The 15,642-nt window shown below is 37.7% G+C and overlaps 3 protein-coding genes across 12 annotated transcripts; 2 read left to right on the plus strand and 1 right to left on the minus strand.

Moving 5' to 3' along the window:
* Positions 1–562: 562 nt before the first annotated feature.
* LOC118041114 (peptide chain release factor 1, mitochondrial) lies at positions 563–7,962 on the minus strand. Of its 3 annotated transcripts, XM_073404620.1 has the most exons (13): positions 7,571–7,962; positions 7,368–7,471; positions 7,169–7,267; positions 6,476–6,659; positions 6,286–6,334; positions 6,119–6,197; positions 5,886–5,960; positions 5,737–5,814; positions 5,300–5,458; positions 4,683–4,778; positions 1,794–4,596; positions 1,253–1,366; positions 563–852 (listed from the first exon to the last, which is right to left on the minus strand). In XM_073404620.1, the coding sequence occupies exons 1-11, from the start codon at positions 7,728–7,730 to the stop codon at positions 4,402–4,404; spliced, it is 1,278 nt and encodes a 425-aa protein (XP_073260721.1). In that variant the 5' UTR covers positions 7,731–7,962; the 3' UTR covers positions 563–852; positions 1,253–1,366; positions 1,794–4,401. The 3 variants fall into 3 exon arrangements, with proteins under 3 accessions (XP_073260721.1, XP_034904145.1, XP_034904146.1); XM_035048254.2 differs by lacking the exon at positions 1,253–1,366; XM_035048255.2 differs by lacking the exon at positions 1,253–1,366 and having other exon boundaries at positions 7,368–7,468; positions 7,571–7,953.
* Positions 7,963–8,320: 358 nt separating this feature from the next.
* On the plus strand, positions 8,321–10,447 carry LOC140954248 (protein CAJ1). Of its 3 annotated transcripts, none has more exons than XR_012167825.1 (5): positions 8,321–8,533; positions 8,832–8,924; positions 9,091–9,119; positions 9,457–9,580; positions 10,308–10,447. XR_012167825.1 is itself a non-coding variant. In XM_073404292.1 (4 exons), exons 1-4 carry the CDS (start codon positions 8,468–8,470, stop codon positions 9,469–9,471), a joined length of 198 nt encoding a protein of 65 aa, XP_073260393.1. In that variant the 5' UTR covers positions 8,332–8,467; the 3' UTR covers positions 9,472–9,586. The 3 variants fall into 3 exon arrangements, 1 of the variants encoding a protein (XP_073260393.1); XR_012167826.1 differs by having other exon boundaries at positions 8,333–8,533; positions 9,462–9,580; positions 10,308–10,338; XM_073404292.1 differs by lacking the exon at positions 10,308–10,447 and having other exon boundaries at positions 8,332–8,533; positions 9,462–9,586.
* LOC118041112 (uncharacterized) lies at positions 10,346–15,236 on the plus strand. Of its 6 annotated transcripts, none has more exons than XR_012167823.1 (8): positions 10,346–11,695; positions 11,797–12,483; positions 12,567–12,650; positions 12,887–12,962; positions 13,091–13,407; positions 13,528–14,127; positions 14,469–14,495; positions 14,585–15,236. XR_012167823.1 is itself a non-coding variant. In XM_035048246.2 (8 exons), exons 1-6 carry the CDS (start codon positions 10,346–10,348, stop codon positions 13,720–13,722), a joined length of 2,709 nt encoding a protein of 902 aa, XP_034904137.1. In that variant the 3' UTR covers positions 13,723–13,729; positions 14,469–14,495; positions 14,585–15,236. The 6 variants fall into 6 exon arrangements, 2 of the variants coding, with proteins under 2 accessions (XP_034904137.1, XP_034904136.1); XR_012167824.1 differs by having other exon boundaries at positions 14,816–15,236; XR_004686252.2 differs by having other exon boundaries at positions 13,528–13,752.
* The last annotated feature ends 406 nt before the right edge of the window (positions 15,237–15,642 follow it).

Genomic DNA, 15,642 nt, shown 5'->3' on the forward strand with positions numbered 1-15,642 from the left:
CTAGATGGAGATTATCTTTTATATTAAGCAACGTTGTCTCTTGTTTTTATAAAGAGATCACATTGTAACTGGATAGGGAAGTTCTTATACCATGGATGGAGATCACATGGAGAAAGTAAAATGTCATCGCGAGTTTTTCATGGAGATATTGCATGAAGACCACCACTTCATGGGGATTATTCTTGAAGATTTTCATGGCAGTACTGTCTGTGAATTTTTCTGAACAAAAGTCAGAGTTCAATTCCTTTCTTTCCACAATTCTTCTAGTTTTCTCCATGGTATATAACCCTAAAACTCCAAAACGAAAGGGGTTATGGACCCTTCTCGCATCCCAAAATCGATGGCCAAGCTATAATTTTCATGCTCTCATGGTGTTCTTCTTCAACGTAACATTGTGCTGTGGAAAATGCAGGGATGCTAAGCATTCGGTTTTTGGGACCCAAGTGCAGGTATCAGTTATTTTTTATAGTATTAAAATGATATTTTTTTTAAAAATAATTATTTTTAATATCTGAATATCAAAACAAAAAAAAGCATAAAATATAATAATTTTAAACAAAAATAAAATTAAAATTTTTAGAAATAGGGATTTAAACGTGTTTCTTAACACCATCTAAGACTTAGAATTCAAAAAAGGTGGGAGGAAAAAAAGAGAAAAAAGGAAGATCTCCGATCCATCTTCACCTACAGATTGGAAGATCAACAGTACTTCTGATCCACTTTTAGGTGGAAACTTCTGCCAAACTACGTATAAAGCTTAAGAATTAATACTCCTACCATCATCAATGATGTTCTTGGCTTGCAATCTTCCCGAGGCCTAGCAATCAATTTATGTCCAGTTGTACCAGCAACCTGGAATCAAAGATATAGTAAAGTTCAGGGATTTAACAGAAGAAATATGAATTTAACCCAAATTCCAAAGGAACAAAAATCTTTTCTGGAACTCAAAAAGCTACTGGTAAGGAGAATTTTTGATAAAGATATAAAATAAACCATGATACCAGGCTCCAGTCACCGCTGCATAACATACAACTTAATTGAAGCTAAAATGATCAATCTATCGAGACATAGATGTTGATTTCCCTTGCGCTATCTATGCTTAATTTCTTCATTATATACAAGGGGTTTTAGACCTAGTTTCCTCAAGGCTTGCCATAAGATGAGTGAGGAACAGTGGATTACATTTGAGAACCCTCCACAAAAATGAACTGTATTATCTTTTTCATGAGACTGGGAATGAAAATGCATCAACCTGAAATCACTGCCTTCAGACAACAAAAAGCAAGATCCTGATGCATTTTTCTGGAGGAGTTTGCTGACCAAAGAACCCTTGGTAGAAAGCAGTGGAATGACCACAACATTTTCTCTGTAATTTTCCCCTTATTGATCAGACTAGCAATATTGGATTCACATGGTTGACGAACCGATTAAAAATGAAGTTCTGAATAGAAAATGAATTAGAAATCCCAAGATAATAATCAGGCGCCTCCTAACAGCAAGAAATTTTATCAAATGTCCGGTAGAAGATTACTCTTATCCGGTGAGTAGAATGCATTTTACTGACTTCAGACCCTATAATTGGACATGAAGAAAAATCTTTTTAGAAGAATTAAATGAAGCCGTTCTGATTGTCTATAACAGGCACGGAGCATCCAAGGGGAACCAGAATATTTTAATTTTGAAAACATGGCAACACAGACCAAAAGAGAAGGGAAGAGAGGAAAAAAATATAAAACAAAGCAAACGAAGTAAGCTAAAGAGATTCAATTCAACTAGTAAAGGTTACTACATACTTGTGATCTTCATCAGTCCAACATACAGATTCAGTGCAGTCAACTTGAACACAAGGCTGAGCTTCTCCGACGAGTTTATGATCCAATTTACCGGACTCTATACCCTGCAAGTCCTCTAAAAGGATCACATAATGTTTCTGCACATCCTCTTCACTCTTCTTCCCACCAACCATGGCTGCAACCACCTTCCATCTATCTGGGTCTTCTTCATCAACCACAGCCAAAGCCATCTCAAACAGCTTGTTTTCTTCCCAGCTCCACCCATACAAAACTTTTGGTAAATCATCCATATCACACAGGTAAGCAAACCAAACCAAAACAATCCAATCCAATCCAATCCCCCTTTTAGTTCTGGTCACTCCCGACACCTGCTTGAACTTTTCAGGAAAATAAGGAAGACCCAGTTGGTCATTCACATTATAGTATTCATCGAAGAAGTTTGACAGAATTTTCTCTGGTAGCTTGTTTGATTCTGTTTTCAGATTCTAACTCCCCTTCAGTTTTTGGGGTTGTGTCAGATATGCTTGTGATGCACTGCAAAATCTTCTCTTTTTGTTTTTATAGGAGGGGGTCTATTTTTTTTTTGTATCAGAGACAAATGGCCCTGCTAAGTCCAGCTCTACGCGTAAGCAATTGGCTAATAAACTCAACAATGGAAGAAAACATACAAATCCTTACGGTACAAATCAGGATACCAATAATCAAAAAACGACAACGCTTGATACTTCATTAACCATTTCTTGCAACACCCAGAAATAGAATCTGAATAATTATTTTTTAGCATTGGATTCTTATTGTTGTTAGATATGGTATCACATATAAATCTTTTTTATTAATTAGATATCAAATCCAATAACCAGTAGTAGAAATGAGCGGACAGATTTCATCTCAAGCCAACCAACACGTTCACAAGTTCAAGATTTCAACCTTGCAAGTAAAGAAAGAGACTTTCGTGGTTCGGATTGCATATCAGCTGATTTCTTTTCTACATTTCCAAGCAACCACAACTAACAACTGGGTCATTTTCATGGACTTTTAGCGTGGGAGGAGAGAGATGCTAGTTGACTGTAAGAGAATGAGTCTTAATATGGTAAAAAAGAAAGAAAGAAGAGGAAATAGTATTTTTACGATTATTCTTTCAATGGAAATGGGGTGAGTAGACCACCTAAACCAGACCCCCCACTTCTTCTCTCTTTAATTAACTACGGTTCCTAGGATGAGGTAGCTCATAGCTTTTTTACGATAGGTATGTTCGCTTGTCTCCTTCAGTCTTGACAGCTTGGACCCCAAGGGATTGGCACCATATCTCCGGGCTTTGCTTATGGCTTTATACATTCCATCGTCTTTTCTGCAAGAGGCAACAGATGCATTTCTTAATCAAGGGACTTACAAGCGAATTGAAATATCACAACCATGAATAAGAGAGCCAATATTGTTTTTCTTACTTTTCTAGGTCAAGATTGGCGAACTTTACAAGAAAAAAGTTGATATCAGCCAAAAAGGCAGATAGAATATGCACAACATACCCCACTTTTTTGTGTTTGGCTTCTCAAAGGTCCTAAGCTTTGGTTTTTTCTTTTGAGATACAACTAATTAATCATGATTTGTTATCTTCTAATGTTCTTTGAGGTTCGAAGATAAGATTAAAAACCATCAATTTTATCATCCACTTGCCTGTCGGGGTGCACTATAATTACATTCCTTCTCCTGACTCGAAGAGAGGATGACCTTTTGGCGTTGTCTATCCTTGAAGCAAGTAGGTTGGTGGGGTAAGGATTATCGCCTGGAGATCATAAATTCTGCCCGCCTAATCAGCAGCCCTGATTGAGGAGCTTGCCGTTTTGAACGACCGGCAAGGAAGAAAGAATATTTTCTGTCAACAACTGCTCCCATCATGTTACAGTCATCCATTTCAATGCTGACGCAAGGAATCCCACATGAACTCCTACAGAAATTGAACTTGAACAACCTACAAGACGGAAAACATGATACAGAACCTAGTCATGGGCTAGGATTGGAGTAACGGCCCATGAAAGAATACACACCTCCCCTTCATTTTCCTTTGAGCATTGCAAGGGTATGCGTGCACAAGAAAAAAAGATACGCCTAGGAATGCCTTGGTTTTTTCATTTTTAGAAAGACATCGTCGAAGCAAGCTTTTCCTGGCCGATATTTGATGGGTGTAGATACGATCAATAACTTGTTTTGCATTTACAAGAGATCAAGAATTTCCAGATGGTTTGCAAAACTACGAAGGGGGGAATTAAGAGCAACACAAGGTAGGGCAAGGTCCACAAGAATGCCAGCAAGGATTTACTGTTCATAGTTCAGATTCAGAAGTGAAAAATCACCTAGATACATGACGTGATAGTGCATAGCACGATGTAAGCGCTGAAAGATATAAATCAGTTTCGAGCAACATAAAATAAGGACTCCATCTCTCACTTCTCTAAAAAATCATAAATTTATTGTAAAAAAATTAAATAAAATACACTAATTAGGGGCTCAGCACTGAAATATGGGATAAATAACGAGTCTACCACAACCGAAGACTCCCCACAAAATAACACCAACAAAAGGAGGTCCGGCGTCCAGGGTTTGGCCAATTTCACTCAATAGAACCAAATGATGCAATTGCATCCATTTCCTGCTGTAGAAGAAGAGCATCAATGAAGACATCCAGACTCTCGCCCTGCATCACATCATTTATTGAATGATGAGTGATGCCAACACGATGATCAGTGACACGTCCTTGAGGAAAGTTGTATGTTCTGATGCGTTCAGATCTGTCTCCACTACCAATCTGTTCAACATTGCATAAGATTTCCAAATCACTTGAGAAAAAAGACAGAAAGCTAGCAAACAAGTTATCTCATAGTTGTTCTAAACCTGCTCTGATCGAAGTCTTGATCTACTCATATGAAGTCTTGACCTTTCCATTTCATACAGCCTTGCACATAGCACCTTGAGGGCTTTTGATTTATTCTATGAAGAGCCAGAAAGCAGCAATATAATAAGTGAACCGTTGACAGTTAAAATCATATGCTTGTTGCTTCATTGCTTGGAAAAATAGCAGAAATAGAACGAGCCATTATTAGAAGCACTGATACATTAGCAACTTAGTGGGTGGTTTGAAATAGATACAACCCATAATTCATCCTTCCAAAAGATCCTGAAAAGCAAAAATTAAAAGGCAGAAATTGACAATGGAGTGTGTTTGGGAATGCTGGTCGAGTGCCAGATCCAAGGTAACTTTTAATGATTGGATGCTCAAAGCATCCATTTGTATGCTATTTGTGGTTCAATAACCAGATCCTCCACTCCTCCATTTAATCAAATTACCATTGGTGGAAGAATCTACTGTTAAATTAGGAAACGAGTATGCAATACATCTGCAAGCCTAAGTAAAGATAGTCCCAAATAAATGTGATGAGGAGGCCAGTTGCAACCCAAAGATCCGAAACACTCAGAAACCAAAACAGTAGTAATCAATAAAAATCCTTTACCATATGCTGGGATCGTTCATCTTGTATGGAAATCGTTATCCCGGTTGGAAGATGAGTTATTCTAACAGCACTATTGGTGGTATTTGCATGCTGACCACCAGAACCACCAGATCTATATGTGTCAATTCTCAGATCTTCATTCCTCAACTGAAGGTCCACCTGCAGAAGCCCCAAAAACAATAAATCAAAAGAAGTCCAAAAACCAATCATATTGGAACTGAAAAATAAAAAAAGATCAATGAGAGGGCAAAAACGAGATGTATACTTCCAATTACAATAATGACCAGAGACCATGAATAGCCAGTAATTGTGGCCATTATGATGACCACATAGCTCTTCCTTATAAATGCTTAGATGCTAACAAACCAGCCTCAAGTGATAAATTTTCAAAATCTTCCAAATAACATATTGCAGGATATCATTTACAGATTTAGCACCTCATCAGCTTGAGGAAGGATAGCAACAGATACAGCACTAGTGTGAACACGACCCAACTTCTCTGTCACTGGAACACGCTGCCAAAAGCAAACCATCTGTCACTTATGTTACAAGTCATGCATAGTTTATTGGACAGTAGTAATGAGACCTGAACTCTGTGAATTCCACTCTCAAATTTGAGTTTCCCAAAGACATCAGCTCCTGAGATTGCTGCACTAGCTTCCTGCCAAGCACAAGCAGAAGTTAAATATCTGTCAGACAGCCACAAGATGAACTCCCCTTAAAATGTGATATTCAAAACTGAAATCCTCTGCAGAAAAAAAAAGAGCTGGAATGGATACAAGACACACACAGATCATTCAACGAAGGAAGGAAGCATACCTTATATCCTTTCAAATCAGATTCTGTTATATATACCACTTCAAATTTCCAACCGTTATTCTGAGAGAATCTCTCATACCTGTTATAATTTAAACAAGGTCTCTGTTCACAAAGGAGGACTTGGGAATCATAAATAGTTACAATACTAACATGTTCCAACATCTTACATTTTGAATATATCCATCGAAAATAAAGAAGCCTCTTCCCCTCCAGATCCTGATTAAAACTTGTCAGATTCAAGAGACTATAAATAGAATAGATGGAGAAATGCAGAAAAACTGCTTAATGGTTCTGACACCAAAACCATAGTTGTAAGTGAAATATCGCTTCTAATGCTATCTATAGATGTATTGTTACCTGCTCTCACCTCCAAAATGCAGTCCCTCTCATCAGCATCATCCCTGGGAAGCAATGACTTCAGCAGCAAATTCTGCAGTCTTTTCTCTTCTTCCATTGCCTGGCTCAATTCCTCGTTTGCCATATCAAGCATGTCTTTATCTTCTGGGCATTCAGCCATCAGTGATCTCAAACCATCAATCTCCTAGAAAGTGAAAAAAACAAACCTCATACATACAATGTCTTGTCCCCCAAAGTAACCAGTACAACATGTTTGAAGCAAGCGAGGCCCATATCCAATTAAAAAAACAAGGCAAATTTCCAATTGGGTGTTCTTGTATTGATTGCTACTTTGTTAATCTTACTGATTAGCGTACCGATTGCTTTCTCTTCTCCTGATGTTTAGTGAGACATAAACTTATTTGAAATGACCGGCATCTTTTGGTGACTCGTTTTGGTTGCGTAGTTATCTTATTTGAGAAAAATTGCAAAAGCATGCCTTTTTTCGGGACTTTGGACTCTAATGGTTGAAACTTGAAGCACCCTAAGCAACTAAAACGATATTACTTTAAACACAAGATTAGAGGATGATATGTTTGATTCCTCTAGTTATTGCTGAAAAGCAAAAACGATAAGACAAGAATACATAAAATTATATTTCCTGTTCCTATAAGAGCATTTTCCATGATAGCCGAGAGATTGTGTAAACAGCACCTTCTGTTTGGTCCTGAGGTAGGTTATAAGTTCCATTGAACCCCTGAGTTTCCGAAGCTCTTTATTTGCCCTCGAAAATTCTGTAGGTGAGGCTTCTGGCTGTCTTCAATCAAAATACAAAGACATCATTTGACAACAATAAACGCAGTGTTCTTTTTTAAAAAAGAAAAGAAAAGAAAAGAAACATAAATTAAATGACCTGGTTCATGAAATTCTCGAGAGAAGCGCTCCTGTGTTCAATAGCGGATAGTCTTTGTTCCATTATTCTAATTAGGTTCGGGGACAACTGCAGTTGCGATTCTGCTTTGATGCCCAAAGGAAAAATAATAAGAAAAAAAAATCATAATCTTTCTTTCAGATTTTAAAAAGAAAAAGGAAAGAGAAAGAAAGAAAAGGACGGACCAGTGGAGTAATAGCGAGAAAAATGTTTGGGAATTGGGGATTGGAGAAAGGATGTTCGATTCCAATGATTTGTGTTCCGCCCCGATTGGATAAGCTTCTGCTTTAACAAATTGAAGCTCCACTTAAACCCTACCCCTCCTCCTCCATGAATTCTTCTCATTTTGTACTAGTAGTGATTAGCGAGTCTTTCTCTGGAAGCAGGAGGTGAAATGAGGTGAGTGGCGCGCTCTCACTCGGTTTCCTACGCCTTCCTAAGCCGCAAAGAATAAGATCTTCCACAGCACCCTCGGCCCCCGCTGCCGTGCTTGCATAAACAAACACCAAACTGCACTTGATTTTTTTTTTTTTTTGTCTCACAACACACCGTCTCCTTCGCTAAACGTAACCTCCATTCCTTTGGTAAGCAAGACAGGCTTGTGAGAGCCCATGACCAACCCGTTCGTTCGGATTAGAAACAATGAACTGATCCTGGTCCTGGGCCTGTTCATGGTCCTGGTCCTGGGCCTCGGCTATGGTATTAAATTTACATTCAAAACATGACGTCAGAAAAGAGAAAAGTCCAACAAAAAAGGTCAAACACACACATGCTTCGTGGTCATGTCACCGCGCATCCTAATAGACAACTCCCATGCCCTCTATACTTAAGAACCAAACACCTGTCCTGCACAGGTAGCCTGTATATAATTTTGCCACTTACATGACAGCAAAAAAGAAATACGGCTACAAATTATCTAAAGAAAACTAAATTCCTAGAAATAAAATAAAAAGAAATTAATTTGTTTTTATTTATGTATTTATTTTGAGAAAAGGAGAGAGATAAACCCTTTTAAATAAGAAAGAAAAGAAGCAGCAAAGACCAACAACAGCCCCCCAAAAAGGAGATTATTACAGAAAGAAATGCAGGGCGATGAGGACAAGGTCTTGATAGGTTTCCCCCCCAATTCCCGCCCCACTCTCTCTCAGGTCAAGTCTCCCTCTCTCTCCCCTTCAATTTCTTATTTTAACACCACACCTAATCCCTTAATTGTTTCTCTTCCGAATCCATAAGCAGCTATATTTTCTTATGAGCTCTACTAATTAATTAAGAAAATTGCTAATTCTAGGGTTTGAATACATAATCAACAATTGAACTTTCTTTGATGTTCGATTGCTGGTTTTTAAGCTAAGCTCTTTGGGCGATTTCGCTTTGTTTTCTTCATTCATCGCTTCTTGCTGTCAAATTAACTTCTTTTTTTTTTTGTGTGTGCTTCTTGTGTGTTAGGTTAAAGCTGCATACAGAAAGAAAGTATGGGAATCTCATCCTGACCTCTTTCCTCTTTATGAAAAGCCCGGTGCCGAGTCCAAGTTCAAGTTGGTAATTAAGAATTCATAGACCTTCCTTTTTTTTTCTTTTTCTTTTTGTAAAATAATGTCATCAAGTCTTTAGTTTCTGCATGTGCATATCGTGCCAGGTAATCTTTGTTCTTAATTCTCTTCTTGGTTCTGACTGCTTCTTTTTTTTTTTTTTGCATTTCCTGCAGATTTCAGAAGTACACTTACTTGCGGACTGGTAATTCTTGTATCTTTTTGTATTATGAGATAAATCGAAAAACATAAATCATGGTTTGCAAGCTCTGAAAAATGGACTAGAAAACTTAGTGGAAGTGGATGTACCTGCATTATTATTCTCATGATTTTTGCATATCTGTATTTGATATTTGAGATATTGATTGACTTTGAATAGAAACTTCGAGAAATACTATGTGTCATTTCATGCCGTGTTTTTCTGTCTGCCTGCTGAGACCACCTTGTTGTAGTAAATTCGCTGTTTGACTTTTTTTGTTTTAATGTTCATTTCCTGCTCTTTGGGTTCTCAACTCACTGGTTACTGTATTTTTGGTAACTAGCACAGGGTTATCTGAAAGACCCATTTTATGGTTTTGACTTTTGAGGAAGAAACACAAGTCAACTAGGTTTTGAGGTACATGCAGCAGGAGACTCTGGAGAAAGGATTTACACGGTAATAACAAGGTAATTTATTCTGTTACTGATTTTCTTTCCTATTTTCTTGCTGCATGCTATTCATGAAACTCAGAAGTCAGAATTGCCTATTCTATTTTCTTTTGCTTTATTTTATTTTTTTCTGTAGATGTAGCTGGTGTTGGTATTTTAGCAAGTGTCACATTCTCTCTGTTGAAGTACTGTCATTGGGAAGACTTTATCTTTCACATGGAATTCTATACAAATCTGGCAGAATATGTGAAATTTTCGTTGTTGGTGTTAAGGATTTTGTTTTAGTTTGTTTTAAGACTGAAATTCATGTCAAGTTGAAGTCCCTAATTTGTGGTTCACCTCCAGATTCATCACCCATTTGGTTAACCTAGCTTGTCTGGGATAATAATTTGTTCAGCCATGCTCATTTTATCTTAGTCGGATCTTTTTTTCTTCATCCTTTTTAATGTTACAAAAAGACCAGTGATAATATGGAGGGTTTTACTGATTTGCACATCTTTTTTCAACATTTGCCAGTAAACTAGAAGTACCAATCCCGTGAGCATATCAGGAGATGATTTTATTATAGTGTATATCTCTTTTGCTGGAATATTATTGTTTCTGAGTTGGGAATGTTCCTTTCTCTGGTGCTTTTACTCCCCCTCCAAGTAAATTTTCAGTTGCTCAAAAATTTAAATTGCTGGTAGTAAATGTTTTCATTTCTTATAGCTGTTTGTTTATTTTAATGCTTCTTTGAATATAACAGTCTAGGATATAAGCTGCTGCTGCAGCGCTGATTGCCAAATGTTTGAAGAAATGGCTCCACTTCGGTCCTCAGGATATATTGATCCTGGATGGGAACATGGCATTGCTCAAGATGAAAGAAAGAAGAAGGTCAAATGCAACTACTGTGGGAAAATAGTCAGTGGTGGAATATTCAGGTTGAAGCAACATTTAGCTAGAATGTCTGGTGAAGTTACTCACTGTGTTAAGGTTCCTGAGGAAGTATGCTTCAATATGAGAAAAAACCTGGAAGGATGCCGTTCAGGTCGAAAACGAAGGCAAACTGAAAATGAACAGGCATCTTTAGCTTTCCACTCTAATGAATATGATGACATGGAAGAAGCTTCTTGTAGTTACAAACAAAAAGGCAAAAGGGTGGTGGGTGACAAGAACTTGGTTATAAGGTTTGCTTCTCTTCGATCCTTAGGATATGTGGACCCGGGCTGGGAACACTGTGTTGCTCAAGATGAAAAGAAGAAAAGGGTGAAGTGCAACTACTGTGAAAAAATTATTAGTGGAGGCATAAACCGATTTAAACAACATCTGGCTAGGATCCCTGGGGAAGTTGCCTACTGTGACAAGGCACCTGAGGAAGTGTACCATAGAATCAAGGAGAACATGAAATGGCACCGTACCGGAAGAAGGAATCGGAAACTTGAATCTAAAGATATATCCGCTTTCTATACCAACTCAGACAATGAGGAGGAAGAGGAGGAACATGAGGGAGGGTTGTTGCAATATTCAAGTAAGGATTTGCTGGTCATTGATGATAAATTTTCTGACAATGACATCAGAAATAACATCAAGGGGAGGTCCCCTGGTAGCAGCAGCAATGGTGCTGAACCACCAATGAAAAGATCAAGATTGGATTCAGTGTTTTTGAAGTCTCTTAAAAGCCAAACATCATCACACTACAGGCAAACAAAAGCAAAGATGGGTTTTGAGAAGAAAGCTCGAAAGGAAGTGATCTCTGCCATCTGCAAATTCTTTTATCATGCAGGATTGCCTTCAAATGCAGCAAATTCCCCATATTTCCACAAAATGCTGGAGTTGGTTGGCCAGTATGGGCCAGGTCTGCAAGGTCCTTCCAGCCGACTGATATCTGGTCGATTTCTTCAGGATGAGATCACTACCATTAAAGAGTATCAAGAAGACTTTAGGGCATCTTGGATGATTACTGGTTGTTCTATTGTGGCTGATAGTTGGAATGATCTCCAGGGTAGGACATCAATAAACCTTTTGGTCTGTTGTCCCCGAGGTGTATATTTTGTTTCTTCTGTTGATGCCACTGATATAATAGAAGATGCCGCCAGCCTTTTCAAGTTGTTGGACAAGGTGGTGGAAGAGATTGGTGAGGAAAATGTTGTTCAGGTAGTTAAACATCTCTTTCTAATATTTCTCGTGTTGCACTGTTTCGAATGTACTCATAAATGGATGCCTAATTAGCTGTTTTCTTCTTGCTTCCATCACAGGTAATCACTAAGAACACTGCCAGTTTCAAGACCGCTGGGAATATGCTAGAAGAGAAAAGGAGAAATTTATTTTGGACACCATGTGCTATCCATTGCATTGATCAAATGGTAGAGGGTTTTTTGAATATAAAATGGGTAGGAGAGTGTGTAGATAAAGCTAAAAGAGTTACAAGGTTCATTTACAACAATACTTGGTTGTTGAATTATATGAAGAAAGAGTTCACAAAGGGACAGGAACTTCTCAGGCCAGCTGTTACTAAATATGGCACTACATTCTTCACTTTACAAAGTTTGTTGGACCAAAGGGTGGGTCTTAAGAGAATGTTCCAATCAAATAAATGGGTATCCTCTCGATTTACCAAATCAGATGATGGTAGAGAAGTTGATAAAATTGTCTTAAATTCCACATTCTGGAAGAAGATACAGTATGTGATAAAATCTTTAGAACCAGTTGCACATGTGCTTCAGAAGATAGATAGTGATGAAACCCAATCAATAGCACATATATATAATGACATGTGTAGAGCTAAACATGCAATTAAAGCTATTCACGGGGATGATGCACGAAAATATGGACCTTTCTGGAGCGTGATAGAAAACCAATGGAACTCCTTGTTTCACCACCCTCTTTATGTGGCTGCTTACTTTCTTAATCCATCTTACCGCTATCGTCCTGATTTCCTATTGGTATGAGCTATGTTAACTACATCCCTTTTAGTTTTAAGCTTATTGCCATTCCACCTTGTCCTTATTTCATTTATTTGTCATAGAATCCTGAGGTTATTCGTGGTCTAAATGAATGCATTGTTCGATTAGAAGCTGACAACGGGAAAAGAGTTTCTGCATCCATGCAGGTAATGTGCCTTTTCTTTTTTCATTTTGGTTGCTGTTGTGTCATTTTTAGGACTGGACTAATGTTAGAGCTATATTTGTTTAGTTACTTGGTGTCTGAAGGTTGGGCTTCCATTAATTTGTGCTGCATTAAATGATGCCACAAAATGCAGCCAAAACTGCTTTTTTCATTTTCATCGATTTATGTTTTATTATGTATTCTTAATTTTGTTGATCTTCTGTTGTGTGACCCAAGCAGATACCTGATTTTGTGTCTGCCAAAGCGGATTTTGGAACTGATTTGGCTATAAGTACTAGAATGGAGCTCAATCCAGGTAATGTTGGCTGAGATGCCATGCACCTTAATTAAGCATAAATTGAATTCTCTAGTGTGATTTCTCTTGTATTATTATGCAAAATCAAGGAGTGATCTGAACGCATACACTTGTCAATTTCTTATTAGCTGCATGGTGGCAGCAACATGGGATAAATTGCTTGGAGCTTCAACGAATTGCCATTCGCATGCTAAGCCAGACGTGCTCATCTCTTGTATGTGAACACACATGGAGTATATATGATCAAGTTCACAGTAAAAGGCATAGTAGTGTGTCTAGGAAGAGATGGAATGAGCTTACCTATGTCCACTACAATTTGCGACTGAGAGAACGACAACAAGGGAGAAAGCCTGGTGATGTGATCTCATTTGACAACTTAATTACAGAAAACATACTGGATGACTGGCTTGTGGAGTCAGACAAACAACCCATGCAAGAAGACGAGGTACCTCAAATTATATCTACTTTTTCTCCAAAAATTCTTTTTTTTTCTTTTATTTTGCACACTGCCTTGATTCTTCACGGAGTGCTTGAGAACTTACTGAAACCTCTTGTCCTGTTTTAGGAGATCCTTTATAATGAGATGGAACAATTTGATGGAGATGTAATGGATGAGAATGACCATCAAGAAAAGAGACCTGCAGATATGGTGATGTTGGCAGGGGGGGTACTTGAGCCTCTGGATGTTATTCCTGCTGCCGGAGGAGTTACCACAGACGATGACGGTCTTGATTTTCTTGATGATGATTTGACAGATTAGTTAATATGTATGTGGCTCATCAAACCTGGAGTAAGCAGTGAGATACACATTTAATAGTTTGATAACAAAGTGAATCGGTATCATCATAGACCAGTATTGTCATATTGTATTTTGTTGTGCGTTTTGTGATTGTTAAGGTCTTCATAGAGTCCTAATTGATTCGATCTCATTTCCAGGTTGCTTCCCCTATGCTGATTTCTATCTTTTATTTCTTCCTCACAATAGCTGATCCGCCTATCTAACCTGTTTTTATTGTCTCCATCGTTCAATCAAATTGGTTTCTTTGATTTGTTTTTTCAACTCTTATTTGCTTGGTAAGTATGTTCTGAATTTGGTATTTTGATGTTGTTGACAGTATAGGTCCACTTGTCAATGAATGCACTTCTGCCTATTCTCATTTGACATGCACGTATTTTTTTAACTCTTATTCTTTTGTTTATTTTAGTAATATGAGTGAATGCCTCACGTATTAAAACTACAGATTCATATTGATGGTTGGGGGTCTAGTTCCTGTAAAAACATTTACCCAAACATTGGAAGTGAAATTCCATTTGCTTTAAAAATCAAATGAATGCCCTTGAGTTTTTTTGTTGGGGATCATTCAGTTAGAGTGTCTTATTGGACCATGCCCTTCGGATGAGTTTGCAAACCACAATTCATGCTTTAATAGCCTTGTTCTGGAAGATTATGAAGCGGCCAATTGAGACTGAGTTGTTATTAAGAGTTTCATTTTATGGCTACCGCAGGTGCAAAAGGAGAAGGTTCAGCTTCAGGTAACTTTGCTTTTAAATTTACTTGCAAGTTCGTTTCCTTCCCTTCTCTTTTAATTATTCCTCTATCAAACATGATCTGTCTTGTTTAGCTACCTATGCTCGAGCTGTGAAGACTGGAGTGCCAAGAGCACATGGTGGAAGAAGTAATCGTGCTCTGATTCAGATCCCTTTTGTTTTTACTCCGGGAACTGCTGGACTGGGGAGGTTAAATGCAACCTCGTGATTACCAGTGTCAACCCAAAGGATTGCCAATTTTCTAGCCAGAAGCTTTGTGTCTGGAGCATGTGGTCACATCAATCTTTGATTGTTTTGCTTCTCAGGGCTCACGAAAAGCAGAGGGAGGTCCCATGCATGGCCAAGTCTAGAATTCCAGGAGCAAGTCATAGCTGTAGTGTATCTTTGATCATCTGACCAGTAATACAAAATAAAGGAGGAGAAACCAATACGAAGCTCAACTCGGATAAAGGAACAATGAAAAGTCTCCTTTCAGAAATTTAAACACGGATTCCCTATGCTCCATAGGATTATGATTTATGATTACAAATAATTCCAGGTAAAAAGACAATGTTTTCAGCAACATGTGTTTCACTGAGGTGTATCTTATGAAGTACTGTTCGATATGAACCGACTCAGTGCTCGCCAAGATCAGCAAGCCCTGTTCAGACTTTATATTCGAATAGTCTCAAGTACAAAAATACTCAAGCTTTAATTTCGATATAAATGTGACGAGGTTCCTTCAAATACATGTTGATGAACAAGACATTGTTTTCTGCCAAGCTATGATAAATCTGTTTATATACTCACTTTTATAATAAAACGAAATTGTAAGAAAAACAAAATTAATGACATTTGGGAGAATGTTGGCAAAGTCAAGGGCCGAGGAGCTATTCAAAAATAGAGTAAAACTCTAATTTTCTTGAAAAACTAGTAAAAAAGAATAACCTAAATTACTGTTCAAAATCAATATTTTTCTATCCAGAAAAATAAAAAACTAGTTTCACACTCTTTCAAATTTATTCCGAGTATGGAAAACATATTTTAGAAGCTCTTCATAGTTTTTTTTATTTTTCGTGTTTTTTAAATGAAGAAAAAACATGAGCAATACAATCTTTTTTTTTTTTCTTTTATATACAATTTAGCAATGTAA

This window comes from Populus alba, chromosome 14 (genome assembly GCF_005239225.2).
Source record: "Populus alba chromosome 14, ASM523922v2, whole genome shotgun sequence".
Classification (NCBI taxonomy): domain Eukaryota; kingdom Viridiplantae; phylum Streptophyta; class Magnoliopsida; order Malpighiales; family Salicaceae; genus Populus; species Populus alba.

Bases quoted from the DNA above. Each gene is read 5' to 3' on its own strand.
- LOC118041114 (XM_035048254.2), bottom strand. From the start codon at position 7,730: ATGAGAAGAATTCATGGAGGAGGAGGGGTAGGGTTTAAGTGGAGCTTC. The intron at 6,660-7,168 runs GTGCTGTTTACA...TTCACTTTCTAG, and splicing joins ACCTCAGGACCAAACAGAAG to GAGATTGATGGTTTGAGATC. The intron at 6,335-6,475 runs GTAACAATACAT...AGTTTTAATCAG, and splicing joins CATTTTGGAGGTGAGAGCAG to GATCTGGAGGGGAAGAGGCT.
- LOC140954248 (XM_073404292.1), top strand. From the start codon at position 8,468: ATGCAGGGCGATGAGGACAAGGTCTTGATAGGTTTCCCCCCCAATTCC. The intron at 8,534-8,831 runs GTCAAGTCTCCC...CTTGTGTGTTAG, and splicing joins CCCGCCCCACTCTCTCTCAG to GTTAAAGCTGCATACAGAAA. The intron at 8,925-9,090 runs GTAATTAAGAAT...CATTTCCTGCAG, and splicing joins CCGAGTCCAAGTTCAAGTTG to ATTTCAGAAGTACACTTACT.
- LOC118041112 (XM_035048246.2), top strand. From the start codon at position 10,346: ATGTTTGAAGAAATGGCTCCACTTCGGTCCTCAGGATATATTGATCCT. The intron at 11,696-11,796 runs GTAGTTAAACAT...CTTCCATCACAG, and splicing joins GTGAGGAAAATGTTGTTCAG to GTAATCACTAAGAACACTGC. The intron at 13,408-13,527 runs GTACCTCAAATT...GTCCTGTTTTAG, and splicing joins AACCCATGCAAGAAGACGAG to GAGATCCTTTATAATGAGAT.